This window comes from Apaloderma vittatum, unplaced genomic scaffold (assembly GCF_000703405.1).
Source record: "Apaloderma vittatum isolate BGI_N311 unplaced genomic scaffold, ASM70340v1 scaffold5196, whole genome shotgun sequence".
Classification (NCBI taxonomy): Eukaryota; Metazoa; Chordata; class Aves; order Trogoniformes; family Trogonidae; genus Apaloderma; species Apaloderma vittatum.
Genome location: NW_009721095.1, coordinates 2119 through 17484, shown reverse-complemented (window position 1 = coordinate 17484; position 15366 = coordinate 2119). Strand labels below are relative to the sequence as shown.

Sequence of the window (15366 nt, the reverse complement as noted above, 5' to 3'; positions counted from 1 at the left end):
AAGAAACAGCACTTTTGATGACAAAATCTCCTTTGTATTTCATTAGATACTTCTATTTTTAATTCATCACATCTCTACTTCTCTGAATTGGGATAATGAAATTCCTCTCTACCATACTCTTTCCTCCAACATCATACAGCATCTAAGAATCAGTAACAAAAAAGTCTTTTTACCAAGTGACAGCAGAAGACATATGGCTTCAAGCAGTTGTCCTGAGCCAGATCACAACAAAAGGCAAGTTCAGACTTTAGTTATGGGAAATAGTAGTAACTGGCATTGGACAGAATTATGCTTACTGAACCTCCAAGAATCTGTCATGACCTAACAGCCTGTTGCAGAATAACATACTTGTTTGTATGAATATAAGAGAACAGGAAAATACAAGCAATATAAGTAAGTATTGTATCAAATAGCTCTACCATAGCAAACCTGGGTACAAGAACAGAGTTAAAGCACATTGGGGGAAAACATAATTTGGGTTTGTCATTTTAAGTGCATTCTCTCAACTTCCTTGGTACATTAGTTCCTTTAAAACACAAATCCAAATAAATCAGTGGGATAAGAGCAACAACAGCTGCAGGAAGGATATTATCAAGAGATTAAACAGTGGCTCTGGCTTGCCTTATAAAGAGACATGCATGTCAACACGTTTTCACAGGCATTTCAGATTTTACATGTAGGTATCTACACATGTACGTAAGTAAATAAAAGAAAATACTTGGAATGCAAATATTTTCCCACAGAATATACAAGAAGTCTAGAACACCAGGCTACTAAGGAGCTAGAACCACTTAATTTCAAATACCTCATGTAAGGAACTTGCCAAAAACAATCAACCAGACTGCACAAGTTATGACTTCTCAATGTCAGACGGTCAGCCACTCATCTACAATCTTTAAGAAATTTAAACTTAAAATCCTGTTAGTTCAAGTTACCATTTTAGATGTACAAAAAGGACAGGTTGTAAGGCTTACTGCGAACTTTTCAACTTGTTGCCAGTCTGCTTTTAGTGTGTAACAAGGTATTTATGAAAACCTCAGCACTTCAGAAGATACTAAGTACAAGTTTTTAAGGCCACATGGGACAAATTCCTGGCTTGTAAAGGCAGATAAGCTCCTGTCATTTCTGGACGAACACACTAACATAACTTTTGCCACTTAAGGAGGAACTTGTAACCCAGATACTCTTTCGGTGGGTAAAGAACTATTAGTTTATACAATACAGAACTTACTTTTTGAGCCCATAGAAACTGTATATAAAAGCAGAGAGCACATATATCAGTTTCTGAAAGCAAAACCGTGAATTGACAACGTACTTTTCCCTTGGATGACTCATGAAAAGAGACAACCATTGTCATCTGTCTGGTCAGATGTTACATGTTGCCTTTGCTGTGAAATCCAGGTCAGAGTCACAGAATCAATAAATTGGTTTGTGTTAGAAGGGACCTATAAAGATTGTGGGCTGGAACATCTTTCACTACGTCAGGTTGCCCCAAACCCCCTCCTACCTGTCCTCGAACAGTCAGTTTTAAATTACATTGTCATAAAAAGTCAACCCTTAGTTGCTCACAGAATCAATAAATTGGTTTGTGTTAGAAAGGACCTATAAAGATTGTGGGCTGGGACATCTTTCACTACATCAGGTTGCCCCAAACCTCCTCCTACCTGTCCTCAAACAGTCAGTTTTAACTTATATTGTCATAAAAAGTCAACCCTTAGTTGTTGACTAGGCAGCTAGTTAAGGAATAGACAGACCAGTTAAGCCATTACAGAACGGTTGAGGTTATAAGGCATCACTGGAGAATATCTCGTCCAACCTCTCTGCTCAGGCAGGGTCTCCTACAGCAGGCTGCCCACAACCCACCCTAAATGGCTTTTGAGTATCTCCAAGGATGGAGACTTCAGAACCTCTGGACAACCTGTACGAGTGCTCAGTCACCCTCATAGTAAAAAGGTGTTTCCCAACGTTCAGACAGAATGACTTCCAAATTAGTAGTCTTCCAGAATTCTGCCATAAGGGGTGTTACCTTCCTGAGGGCATGAGATGCCTCTCCAATGCATGCCTGGAAGGCTTCAACCTCAACTGATGTGGAAAGTTTACACTAGGCACTGATCTCTAGGCTTCCAGTACCTTGTTGCTCAAACAGTTCATGAACAGCTACGGATACTCTGAAAGAGCAGTACTAGAGATTCACAGCTTCTTTTTAGCCATATTATTGAAACCAATCCACAAAGCACAGGCTCAGACAGCTATTTGCTAATGCTGCCTTCGCAACCATGTTTAGGGAACCATCCCTAAAGAAGTACCTTCCAACTCCAGGTCTCTACAAACACATTTTGGATTTCATTCACAACAACCAGAAGTAGTTCATGCAGATCCATTAAAATCAGGTCAGTAATTTATAACAGCAAATCAAGCAACCACAACAAGCCAAGTTCAACGTGCTATTAACCAGTAAGTTTAAACTGGCAACACAGCTCACAGGACACCAAAGTTAGCTCAGGTTGCTTCAGATGTGTACCTGAATGGTGGTTATAAAGCATCTAGATGCCACCCTTTCAGGGAAACTCTCCCACTCACCTTAAGCCAGACTACAAACAAACCTTCAGCTCCAGTCGTAACTATGAAGTAAAATAAGTTAATCTGGCTACAACCAAGCATTGATGAAATTGGCAATGGCAATTGGTAGCCGCCAGCTGCTAGTTTCATCAGCAACTCAAGCTACTTGAATTAGTCTCAGAAGTTAAATGATAAAAGATTAGAAAAATTTTAGAACTTATATTACCGCAAAGAACAAATACCACAAAGAAGTATTTGCACAAGACAAACCAGAAAAAGGGCTAGATAAAGGAACATTGAAAAAGAAAGAAATGCAATTCAAAATTTAGTCCCATCTTCAGCATTTCAGCTGCCATCACAATGCAAAAGGAAACACTTTCCCCTTGAAAAAGCACATGGAAACTCACTTGCTAAGCAAGCTCTGCAGTGCTTTGTGCAGATGTTCTTTCAATTCCTGGGACACTTTCTCCCCCAGATGAGCCAGACAGTCTTCTATTGAGCTCTCTGGATTGGCAGGACTGAACACTGGGGAAGTGTGGCAGTCAAATCCCGTAGTGGTAAATGCTGAGAGAAAACATACAAAAAATAAAGTAGATTCGCATAAGAACATCAACAGTCTCAGATTTCTTATCCCACTAGTTAACACAGTTTACATGAGGGACAAAGAAATCCCAACTCTATAGTGAAAGCATGTTATGAACAAATTGCAGTAAAACAAGCATGGTCCAAATACTTACAAGCCAAAACTGACTTGGAGCTACACCTCTCCTCCAGCTCTTATTTCAGAACTGCATGCTAACCAGCAAGTCAGCTGAATGTGCAACTATTTTCAATTTTTAAGCTGATGCCAACCCTTATGGAGCAGTAAGAGAGCCTCTTTTCTGCAAGAAAATTTGCCCACAGATGGATATATCTGCAGCAGTACTAGAGTATCATTTTTTAAAATAGTATTTTGTTCATACAATCTTCACTTTCTAAGTTTAAAACTTCTTCTAAGAAGGTCTATATGGATGAAGATAAACAGATCTAGAGCCCTTCTACATCAGATTTCCAATTTACAAGACACATGCAAAGCTGAGATTGTTTCCAAATCATCCCTTGCTGGGATTCCTACAAAAGCCACATCTACAGGTCAAAGCAAGTCTCAAAAAATACACCTGATGAAAGTGAGAAATCTGATGGTTAAAGTCTACAGTCCTCAAAATGTTAGCTGTTAAGGAATGGTGTCAGTTCTGTCATCAACTGTTATTTCCTTATTTATAGTAGCCTATGAAATGCCATTCAATTGTTTGCTCTGGCTAGGTTTCACTACTTCAAATGGTAACATTTAACTGTTTCATTTCATGTCATAAAGTGTGGAAATCTTGTGGCGGAAGGCAGATAAAGAGACTCAACCATCCAAAAATCTCTTTAGGTAGTGTACCTGTTACAAATTAACCACCACTATAGTGCATAGAGATTATCAATTCAAATGGGAAAATCTGAAGAGCACCTTCCAAGATTTCTTCATCAAGATGTTTTAGTTCCTCCTCGATTTCTATTTTAATCTTCTCCAAAGCTTCTTTCTCCAAAGCATGTTGTGCTGGAAGCTGTTGTTGAGTCCCTAAAAGAAATCAGAGAAATTATTCAAATGCAATAATTCAAATAAGGTAGGTAATGTAACACAGTATTACAATACTAACTATAAAGAAATTCAAGGTTAAAGTTCTATTTCAGACTAACATAAAAAGTATGATCCCTTAAAGGCACTTATCACAAAAGTTTTATTATATGAACCCTGAAACACATAAACTTGCAGGCCTATTCAAGATAGAATAGGTGCCTTAACATATTTTTTAAGAATTAGAACTGTAAAGCCACAAACAGAATATATAATAGCTTTAAAAACAAACTTATCTTTAAGTCCAAAATCAAATGAAGGCACATTAACAAACAATCATTAAAGCTAATACAGTCATTATCGAACTACACCAAAACAAAGCAGACATAAGCATAAGCTTGATTTTTGGTAGCAAAATATAAATTTATATTGATGTCTGCAAAATCTGCAAAAGTACTGAGAGCAACTATGTGATGACATCCACAAAGAGTCCCAAAATCTATTAACTGTGCATCACTTCACTGTTCATAAGGAGTCTACAGGCCACAACAAAAAGAATTTAAGACCAGGTTCACAAGCAACAAAGAGGCAAAGGACCACAACTGTCAGACAATCAAGTCATTTAGGAATTTGAAACGGTTGCATAGAAGCACACATGCCATGGGATCACAAATACCTATGTCACGTGCTGACTGTAGATACTTGACAACAAGAAATTGTCTCAGCCATATCATCAGGATTACATAGACTCTCAATCATTTTAATTATTCAGCTGTAGCAGAACAGAGGCACAAAATTGTTTCCAAACAAGCCAAGGTATTTAAAGCATCTGATTCTCTAAGAAAATGCCTGGTGAATGTCAGCCTTCTCAATACAAGGCTGAATGGCAAGGTGACTGGTTTATGAGATGGGTATTAATTGAAAGACTAGATGTCTGGGATAGAGTTCCAGCTTGAAACTCTTGCTATTTAGCTGCTTTTTCATTGGGTTTGCTCATCTTTATTGCTTACATCAGCTTTCAAGCACTTCTTCAAACCTCATTCTCAAAGCATACTACAAAAACTGTTCCATTAACTACTTTTTTAATTTTCATCAAACATGACTGAATCAACAGCCTACCACTGAAATTTTCTTTTTCCTTTCCACCAATTTCTTAAACTGTCCTACTTCGAGATAACATGGGAGATAAAATGGATCTCTCTTATACCCACACAAGTATAAAAGTGAATTTCAATAAACAAAATAAACAAAATTGACCAGAAAACTTCCCTTTATTAAGTAATCCCCTTCCCAGTCATTTCCTTCCTGAAGTTTACCAGTCCCCATTAGCCCAGCACTCCGCAACTTTCAACAATGTCAGTGATGCGTTACCCAAAACACATTTCCCTAGCTTTCTGACTTCTGAATATTCCTTAGACTGCAAGCTCTCTTATGACTATGACTTAAATATCACCTCCTGGCTGACCTGCTGATGTTGCCCATGTTTCTTACTTATGCACCCAAATACTGACAAATCTTCAACATATTTCACCCTTTCTGCAGCTCCATCAACTGCCCACAGCTCTACCCAGGCATCTAGAGATTGTTCCGCTCTACAGACCTGCTTCACTCAGCTGAAGAAAATAAAAAGAGAAAGGATTTATATCTGTAATGTCGGAATCAGCCGACTTCATTTTTTCCTCATCACTTGCATTTCACATCCAAATCTCCAGAAAGTCCTCCAATAACCAGTGTAGCTTTCTGGCACGTCTTTCTTCATTCTGCTTTTAAAGACACTAAATCATAATTTGGTGGGTCTTATGAACTAACTGTCAATTTTCTTTGGTTCAGCTCTAGTTTTATCTGCCTGAACTCACTTTAAGTGTTGTATCACCTTCCTCTTTCCTCCATAATGGACATATAATATTACTTGTTTTATTACTGATGAAAACTGTAAAAGGAATGATACTAGTTAACACACACAGATGTGTAGTGAAGTACAGTATGCATTTTCTGTATTTAAAAAAAACACTACACAATAAGCTTGCAAGGTCTCCTACATTTGAAAAACAAGTTAAAAATCCACAGCATCAAAATGCTGAATGTGTGCTAATGCTTAAAAACTCAGCCCTCAAAAGATACCTGTGAGACAAATCTTTCTAAACCAATCTACAAGTCAGTGTAAAATGTTTACATTTATTTATATGAACAGCTTAAAGGAACAAGAGATGGTTGTTTTAATTCCACTTTACTTAACCACGGTTAAATCACCATCACTATGTTCAGAATAACTTTATTCAGCTTAAATCTCTTCTCAAACAGTCTCTCATTGCCACTCTGAGCAATAAATTCCAGAGAGGAGCAAACTGTTTTTCCTTTTGGTTAATCAACAGACACTCACTAATGCTGTGTCAGTCCCTTTACGACCGCCTCTTTCAACGACCAAGTCATTGCTGCACAGTCAAGAGCAGCAAGTCTATGCAAATATAATTTTAACCTGCACTTCACCCTGTATATGGAAGGCATGAGGGTATTCAGAAGAGCACTCGTTCTCACGGGACTAATGTGATGATGATCACACATGACAAGCTGTCATACTTGATAATAAGTCACCCAGAAAATGGAAGGAAGAGAAATTCCATTGCTGCCAGTGTACAAAAGAGCTGTTTAGATAATCAGTGCTGCAGTCAATGGTTTCCATCTCGTAACACCCACAACTTTGCAGCAGCTGCTGATTCCAACAGCACCTGACTGTTCAGTCATGCCAAAACATCAAAAACCTACCCCTCCCGGACCAGTGACTTTGCACTGTTTATTCCCATAATTATCAATGGACTTTAGCTCTCTGCATCTCCTGCATGTTGACTGCTACAGACAAAAATTGCACCAAATGTTGGAGAACAGCATATTCCAACCGCAAAGGTCCTAAGAGAGTGGTATCTTCTTCTCCTTTAGACAACTTCCAAGTCAGTTTGCAAACAGGGATAATAAACAGCAAAATAGCTTCTAGTAGATGAAATCATATTTTCTTTGCTTAATAATTCAAAGGGTTACACCAGAAATGGTACTTTTAAGATCTATAAACATTGAATGCATTCCTATGGCGAAAAAAACACTTTGCCTATTAGGGGCTTCTGGTAAACTGACTCTGAAAGGCCTCTTCCCAACCCAAAGACTCAACAAACCTCTGCTACGCAGTCTTACATGAAGAAGTTAGCACATTTTACTTTCTATTTATGGAACATATGCTCCCTTTCACACAGGTGTGTTCTCGTTAAGATTCTTTTTACCAGATTACCTCCAAACACCTGAAAGCAAGGGAAAATGTACTCTAAAAGTCCATCAAGCACCGCATCACTGTCAATCAGTGTTATGGCTACTAAATAAATGTAATACTCCACTAAAACTCCACCGATAAAGGCATTCCAGAAGTTTAGTAACAATACAGGACAAACCCGTTCCCCTGGTTTGATCCCAGGAGAAGGAGGAGGGCTGGGAAGTCATTTGTCAGATCTAGAGCACATGCACATCTGATTCTCCAGTGTTTGTGTCAAACTACGGCTAACAAGAGATGACAGCAACTTCCTGATGTAGCCTCCGATTTGAGAAATGTTTTAAAGTAGCTCTTTATAAACCATAAGAAGTCTCATCTTAAAAGAAACTAAAAAAATCAAAATATTAAGAACCAAAAAGAGACAAGATGTTGCTAACTAGCAGACAATTTTTTTTTGTGGGCCGAGAGGAGGCTTAGTTAAGTGAGGATTCGTATTCCTGGAAGGACTACCTCTGACCTCTCCAAGTCACACCCCAAAAACTCCCTTTCCTTCTCTCAGTTCAGGAAACAGCTTCCTCACTATCATGAACTGGACTGGTCTGACGTTTAACATGTACCTTTTCAGCCTCTGACTTTTCAGCCAAAGTAGGTGTTTTGCCCTACAAGGAAAGTTTTTAAGGAATGAGTTACTCATCTAAGCTAAAACTATCTCAAAAATTCCTTCATTTCTACCAACAGTAGGTACTCTGTGAATGGAATATGGGAAAAAAAAAATCAAGATATACCGCAATAGTCAGTCCAAGTGCCATCTGATGACGGAAAATCTTGCAGAGACAGGTATCCAACCTATGACAGTCAAACCCATACAAAAGATTTGGGATGGATGCTCAGGAGCCTTGAGCTCAGCCTCAATGCATGAAACCTGACCATCTCTGCCTATCTGCACATATATTTCTGGAGATGTTACAGAGCTCACTTCTAACTGAAGCAAGCGAACAAATAAACGTAAACACCAGTAACCCAGTTCAACATTGCTCAGCTGTAAGAAATGCGTATGGGAAACCACCAAAATGCCTTGATCACTGACTATATGCAGCCCTTCATACAGTAATTCCAAAACATAGATAAGAAATGGTCAAAAGAACACTGTGCACCATAACTGGATTAAAGTACTGTTGACGGCATGGACCTTGGGGGAAACTGTAAAACTGTCAAAACCTTGTTCATCTCTTGAGTAATCTATGCCACCACACAGTAGTGGCATCAATTATAAATCTTCCAGACACTATGTGAACTAAAGGATTATTTAAGATTTATTATTCTGTCAAGAAAAACATAGAATAATTACTTTCCTTCACAATCTTGGTTATAGTCACAGGCTCATGGGATGGGGTCAAATCATGGGGAAGTAGATTTCAAAAAAACCAGAAGTACATTAAAAGTTAATCCTTGATTAAACACTAAGAAACATTTAAAATACAAATATATTGAATCACAAAAATGAAATAATTTGAGTCACTTAAAAAGTAAGTAGCACTAACAACCTCAGCAGAATGGAAGCTTCTATAATGAGTGTGAACTTCAGCAGGGAAAATGTGGAAATGTTATCCAATATTTGATATTTATTTTCTGTGTAAGAACCAGTAGCTATAGATAGAAGAGTTCCGCAAAAAATATTAAAGCATGTCTCCACAATCTAATGAACACATAACTGGGAGCTTTCACACATTTTAAGTAACTGTACTCATCTGTTGCTTCAAATCACACGAACTTATGCAGATATCTTATCCTGCGTGTTTTAGCAGGTTAATCCGAGCAATTCGCATTATTCACGAACCTGAAAACAGCAATAGATTTTACTGTTAATGGACTTTGCTTTAAATAAACTGAAGTGAGTGCTGTGCAGAAACACTATTATGCCAAAACTGCAATAGAAACAATCTTTCAAACTACTGTCCAGTTAAGTCTGCTGTGTTTTCCTCTGGAGACAGTGAAATCCACTACAGAATACTACAGAGCTGTAATGTTAAGAGATCATTTTGTCCAATAAAACTGTCTTTTCTTCCAGAGCCTGGAATACCGTGAACGGTTCTCTCTTCAGTCCCTGTACTGAAGAGAAGTTATCTAAATAAGAATTCCAAAGTAGTAATCAGGTGTTGACTTAGATTGGCCTTCTTGCTCAAATCCTAAAGTCCTTTTAGCTCTTGTAATTGAAGCCATCTTTCCTGCAACAAAATCAAGATCAACCGAGAGATCCAAAAGGAAATATCTTAAAGATTTACTCTTATCTGAATTTTTTGGAACTAAAAGATGGACACAGAAAAAGAGCTCTCTAGCAGGGAATGCAGAGGTTTGTGGGAGACGACCATAGGAGGAAAGGGAGGGAAATGGACAACAGCCTTCAATTTCTCCTACCAGTTCTAGCAGAGATAAAATAGTACTACCACTCCCACTGGGAAAGATTCCTTTTTTGGCTGTTTTTTTTGGCTCTAGTTTAAACAGAGTGCCAAAACTTCGCTGAAATCTGGGAGGCTGCTGTAGAAAGAGAGTGAAGGGAGGTACAGAAGCACTAACTACACGACCCAGGGTGTCTTTGTTTCCCCGGGTTCTGTGTACATGAGTTGGAAAGAGAGGAGGCCTCCAGCGGGTGACTCAAGGTGGCTGCGATGGGGATCCTGCTCTGAGATGCCCTCTAGAGGAGTCCCTCACTCTCCCATACCGAAGGAGAAGATGAAAGAGGTTAACATGACCAAGGCCAACTAAAACTGGCCTTTCTGGATACTTCCCTTATACTGCAATGATACAGAAATCAGACAGAGAGTAAGGACTTATTTGGATCTAAGAAAAAAATATGAAGGGAAAATACTATATACGAGTCAGTATCTCATATGAATGAAATATAAAACAGAGAAGCTTTCTGCAATAAAAATGAATCAAACAATAGCTAAAATCACTGCTGCAGCTGTTTCCGTGAACGGCCTGTCACAACAACCAAACTAGAGCAAAATAAGATTGAATGGCAGGTACTTTGTATCAGAATCCTCTCAACTCATAGATCAACAGCGTTCAGCGATAGAGAGTAGAAAGACTACTGACCAGCTTTTTAAAGTACCACAAAAATCATCAATGAAAGGAGCTTGAGATCAGTCAAGATACCATATCAATGGCTGATGACAGCGCTTGAAAAACACGCTGACAAACATGATGCACAATGTCATACCGTTATTATGCCTCACATGTTTCTGTTACCAAAAACCAGAAGTTTCCTCCTCATGACAGGATCCTACACAACAACTCTTCATTTTCACTTACTGGCTTTCACATCTCTTTTGTTCTAACTCGGTTTCTCAGGCCACGCTTGTTACTGTAATACCCAGCCACCTTCCAGCAGTGCATTAGGCGCTGCAGGTAATATCCATTATGGGCTGCTGCTCCTCCCACTGTCTCCCTCCGGGAGAATCCAGAGCACATAAAGCAAAAGTGCTTTGGGACAGCTCTCCACAAGCAGGCGGATTTTGAGATTTTGAGCCACGTGTCAGACACAAGGAGATACAGAATGTAAATATAAACTACGTAATATTCAAAGAAGGTACATATAGTATTCAGAACAAACATGCAGCTGTTAGCACATATAGCCTGGGAGTGCAGCTGAAAAAACTGTTCAAATACAAGCACCGAGAGAAATAGGAGAGAGGATTTTTTTAAAGTTACTGTCAGACCAATTAAAGCTGCTGGAAATATGGAAAGCATAAAAGTACCAGCAAAAGCAAGTCAGGGAAAGAATGAAGCAATCCTGAAGCAGAACAATAAAGTTCTTGCGCTTAGTTCAGTAACAGCCTGAAGTCCTTCCGTGGCATTACAAAAAAGTGAGAAACAACATGGTAAATTAAAAGTAAGGAAAAAATATTTTATCCAGACACTTTGATCAGAAAGCAGTAAAAACAATGAAATAGAAATATAATTACAGTGAAAGATGACTGAGAGAGAAGTTGCGGCCACTGCCTGGTTTTAGGAGTGAGGGTAGGGGAAATGTAGAAGAATTTTCTGTTTAGAAGGAAAGGTTTATAACAATAAGACTGAAAGAACAGATCTGGAAAGTACCAACGCTTTAGAGTATTTTAATAGCAAATCCAATTACAGCCTGCTGTCACATAAGCTAACATATCTAAATAATATCTGAAAAGTAGACCCAACAGTTATCTTTACTCAGGAGCTTTAAAGTCCTCTTAACTGACTACAAAATTTTTATTTAAGCATTTGTAGCTTCCTCTTTATCAAGTTTTAATATTCTTTCTGAATCTTGCATTTAAAGAACTAAGCAGACTCTCCCACATTGTAGCTTTGTACATACTCAATACATTTCCAGTCATAACCCAGTTATACCAGAAGGGATATTCAGAATGAGATGCTATTGGTAAAATAAGCATATTTTTCAAGCAAAAGTTTTATAAAATAGCATCTTAGCACTACGATGCCTCTTCTTTCACAAACCACAGACGCAGTTTAAGTGGAAGTAATAGATATACTTTAAATACACTAAAATTAATTTTATAAAAAATATATAACCACCATATGCTATACACTTCGGTGCCAAACTGATAATAGCACTTCTGTCATCATTTTGAAGCTATCATTTCTTTTCAGGAATTTCTCATTTCATGACAGGTAAGTTCAGTGAATGACAGAGTATGCATTCTTACACGCTTGCTCAAAAAAAAACAAAAACGAAGATTCCAAAGACTGTCTTTTGTTGATTTTTTTTAATATATCTTTCATCAGAATAAGTTCTAAATCACAGAAACTAGTAGTGACTGAAATATCATTAAGAAGTGACAAGCCACAAAAACATTCTTAAACTATTTTGTTTCAGTGCTTGCTACCACAAAAAGACAAGATTATCTTTTATTCTCCCTCCTATTTATTTATTTAACCTCCTGTATGCATAAACCCATTCTAGAAGAAACATCTGACTATCTGACTCCATAGGGTCCTTGATTTCTTAAAAATAAATAAATAAATAGATCCAGCATAGGCCAGGTTAAGCCTTGTGTCTCTGCACTACCACCAACTGACAACAACAGAAGCGTTAGCATGACAGAGCAAAACTCTTCAGCACAAGCTTGCTCAAGTCATTGCTCGGAGTTTATGCTGGTAAACAACACTCCACTCCTGTTTACTTCCACTTGCCTCCCAAAATAAGCAAGCATGTGTTCAAATTCTCAACACGGCTCAATGAATATATTATATATCTATCCCTCCTGACCTCAAGACAGATACTAAAACCACTTATTTGCTTCATAAACACCAGTCGGCCCTGCCACAGCTCACATTAAAACAGCAATCTAAATAAGAGCAGCTTGGTTTCCATTGGCACCTCTTCCCATTATTTTAAATGAATTAGAGACACATTACACTAAACATCAGGCTAACACTCTGCATTCATGCCCAAACACCTGAAGAACTACTTGTAAATACAGTTGCATATGTAAACCGGTACAGATGAATATGCAAGTATTACCTTGAGTTGAAGGACGAGGATGCTCCTGTGGCTTTTCTTGTGCTAAAAGTCCCAGGTAGCTGAGAACTACGTATTTTGTTTCGTAGTGAAATCCTACAGGCACAGCAGTAGAGGACGCCATCGGGTTGGCTTGCAACGCAGCAGGGCTCTTATGGGGCACGTAGGGTTTCCTCTGGGTAACTGAGGAAGACGGTAAGGAAAGAATAAAGTGTTTTGTTTGTTTTTTTATAAGGCTGCAGTAGGTCACGAACTCATACATAACAAGGAATTATGTAACAATCGTGAAGTAATATCCAGGTTTTTGCCCTGATACCCTATGCATTCTTACTTTAATGAGAACCGTGCAGAGCAAAACCAGCTGGTCCCTAGTCCAGTGCCCCACCTGTGTGCCACCAGCAGAGGCATGTCTCACTCTTGCTTGCCATACGTACTCTTGCATTAAAGCAAATTGAACAGTTCCTTACCCGGCATGTCAGCCTCCTAATGCCTCCCAACTCACCCACACACAAAAACACACATGTACTCACGCACACAGGTTTTGAGGGTTTCTGAAGACTTAGCTAAGTACATTTTGAAGTCAAAAGATAGGCTCGGAGGAGTATCTCTTCCCCTAAGCTTCCACTGAGTATTTTCCCAATTCTCTGCTTTCTCAGATTCACTATTATGATGCTTAAAAATTTTAATGCAGAAGAAATTACTGCAGTTGCCTCAAATTCATTTTGCTGTTCCAACAGCAATGAAAAACATATGGTGAACAGAGGACATTCCACATTCGTTGCAGAGATTGGAAGAACAGATGGTTGTGTGTCCTGGATTTCTCACCCAGACAGTAATACTTATAAACCAAAATCCACACCTAATAGCAACATCTGGCCTAAAAACTCACTGTTTTACTCTCTTTTGTTGTTTTTTTTCAAACATCCAAACAGAAAGAAAACCTCAGGGAGAGAAATTTAACATAGCCATAAAGGACAAGATTAAAAAAATAATTCAGAAAACAACATGGAGGTAAGAAAAAAGCCATATAACAGACTGAAAGGAAGTTGCAGATTAATCAATGTGGTTTAGCTCTTTATATTTAGAACAGCCTGGATAACTACTTCCAACGTGCTATCAACTCGATGAATCAAATAACACACTTAGGGCTTTAAGATAAACATTCAAAATTAAGTTCTCTCTCACTTCAAAGAGTCATTCTCAAACAAGTAGTAGCACATTCTCGGCCATCAGAACGGTTGTCTAAATGAAGGTTGTGCAAAGAAGTTCATACTACAGAACAGCTACTTAAGACATACTGAAGAAGGCAGACAATTTACTAGTGTGAGACTGTGATTACACTTAAAAGAAAAATTTAGACCAAGTTTAAAGCAGTTAGAATGATTAAAAAGCTGTATACAGGGAACAGAAGTTGGGGCATCTCAAGAGGGTTCCCAATTACAGGGTATATGTCTTGAGATTAAGAGAGAGAACCAGTTTCCCAAAGCAAAGCACAATCTGCAAATGAAGTCTCAAAATTAAAAAATAGTAATAATAAACAAAGCAAGCAAAAGAAAAGCATTGACCTGTCTAGCTATGCAAGATGTCTGGGCTAACTTTTAACACCCCTCCTCCCTGGAAAGGAATTCAGATGAACAGCAGTATAACTGGTTACTGAGGCTAAACAGAACTGTAGCTGTGCTGTGGCAGTTACTGTGTGAGTAGGTAGCTTGGCAAAGAAAAATGAATGGGAGCTCTTCCAGGCAACCTGAACTGATCTGTCCTGAAAGAATCAGTGTGATGGATGATCCAGAGACATCCAGACACTATGCTGTGGATCAAAGAAATAAGTCTGAATATACAGCAAAGATTATTCTTCAAAATATAATTCAAAATCAACATGGAAAATGAAAGAAAAAAACAACTGATCAAAACAAGCATAAGAGTCTGTATTAGCACAGTGATCCATGTACAACAATGAAGACTAATTCACAAAAATTTTAGCATGCTTAGCTCAGCATCTCTGGAAGAAGGAAGGTAAAAAACCTTAAAAAAAGAAAAAAAAAGAGAATGAGACCACAGCTTACTTAAACAGCAGTTAATATTGCCATGGGAAAAGAATGAATCAAAAAAAGCTTTGGCTGGAGAAAAAGAATCACTTTGGTCCATGTATTCTGTGAGGTAGTTTTATACTGACATGAGAAGGGAGACTTGAGAACTTGAATGGAAGAAATATCTCCAGCTTACAAAAAATCAGAATCCCTGGCCTTCCTTTGAGAGACGCTCACAGCACAACTGAATTACTCATTTTGAATTGTGAATGACTGTTTTTGTTTACAAAAAAGAAAGAGAAATATTGACTCAGACACTGCAAGTATCTCAGAAAAGGCCATTTTTCAGGAATGAGTGGGATTAAAAAAGGACATGCAGCTTGAGAGACCAGAGAAGAGGAAACAGAGC

At 38.2% G+C, this 15366-nt stretch overlaps 1 protein-coding gene across 1 annotated transcript in view; it reads right to left on the bottom strand.

The window, feature by feature from the left end:
- The window catches only part of BCL2L13 (BCL2-like 13 (apoptosis facilitator)), a 32539-nt gene extending 19488 nt beyond the window's left edge, over positions 1–13051 (bottom strand). The window contains exons 1-3 of the mRNA XM_009871230.1: positions 12931–13051; positions 4052–4162; positions 2967–3123 (exon numbers count right to left, since the gene is read on the bottom strand). Coding sequence (XP_009869532.1) covers positions 2967–3123; positions 4052–4162; positions 12931–13051 — 389 coding nt within the window. The remainder of the gene's footprint in view (positions 1–2966; positions 3124–4051; positions 4163–12930) is intronic.
- Positions 13052–15366: the final 2315 nt, after the last annotated feature.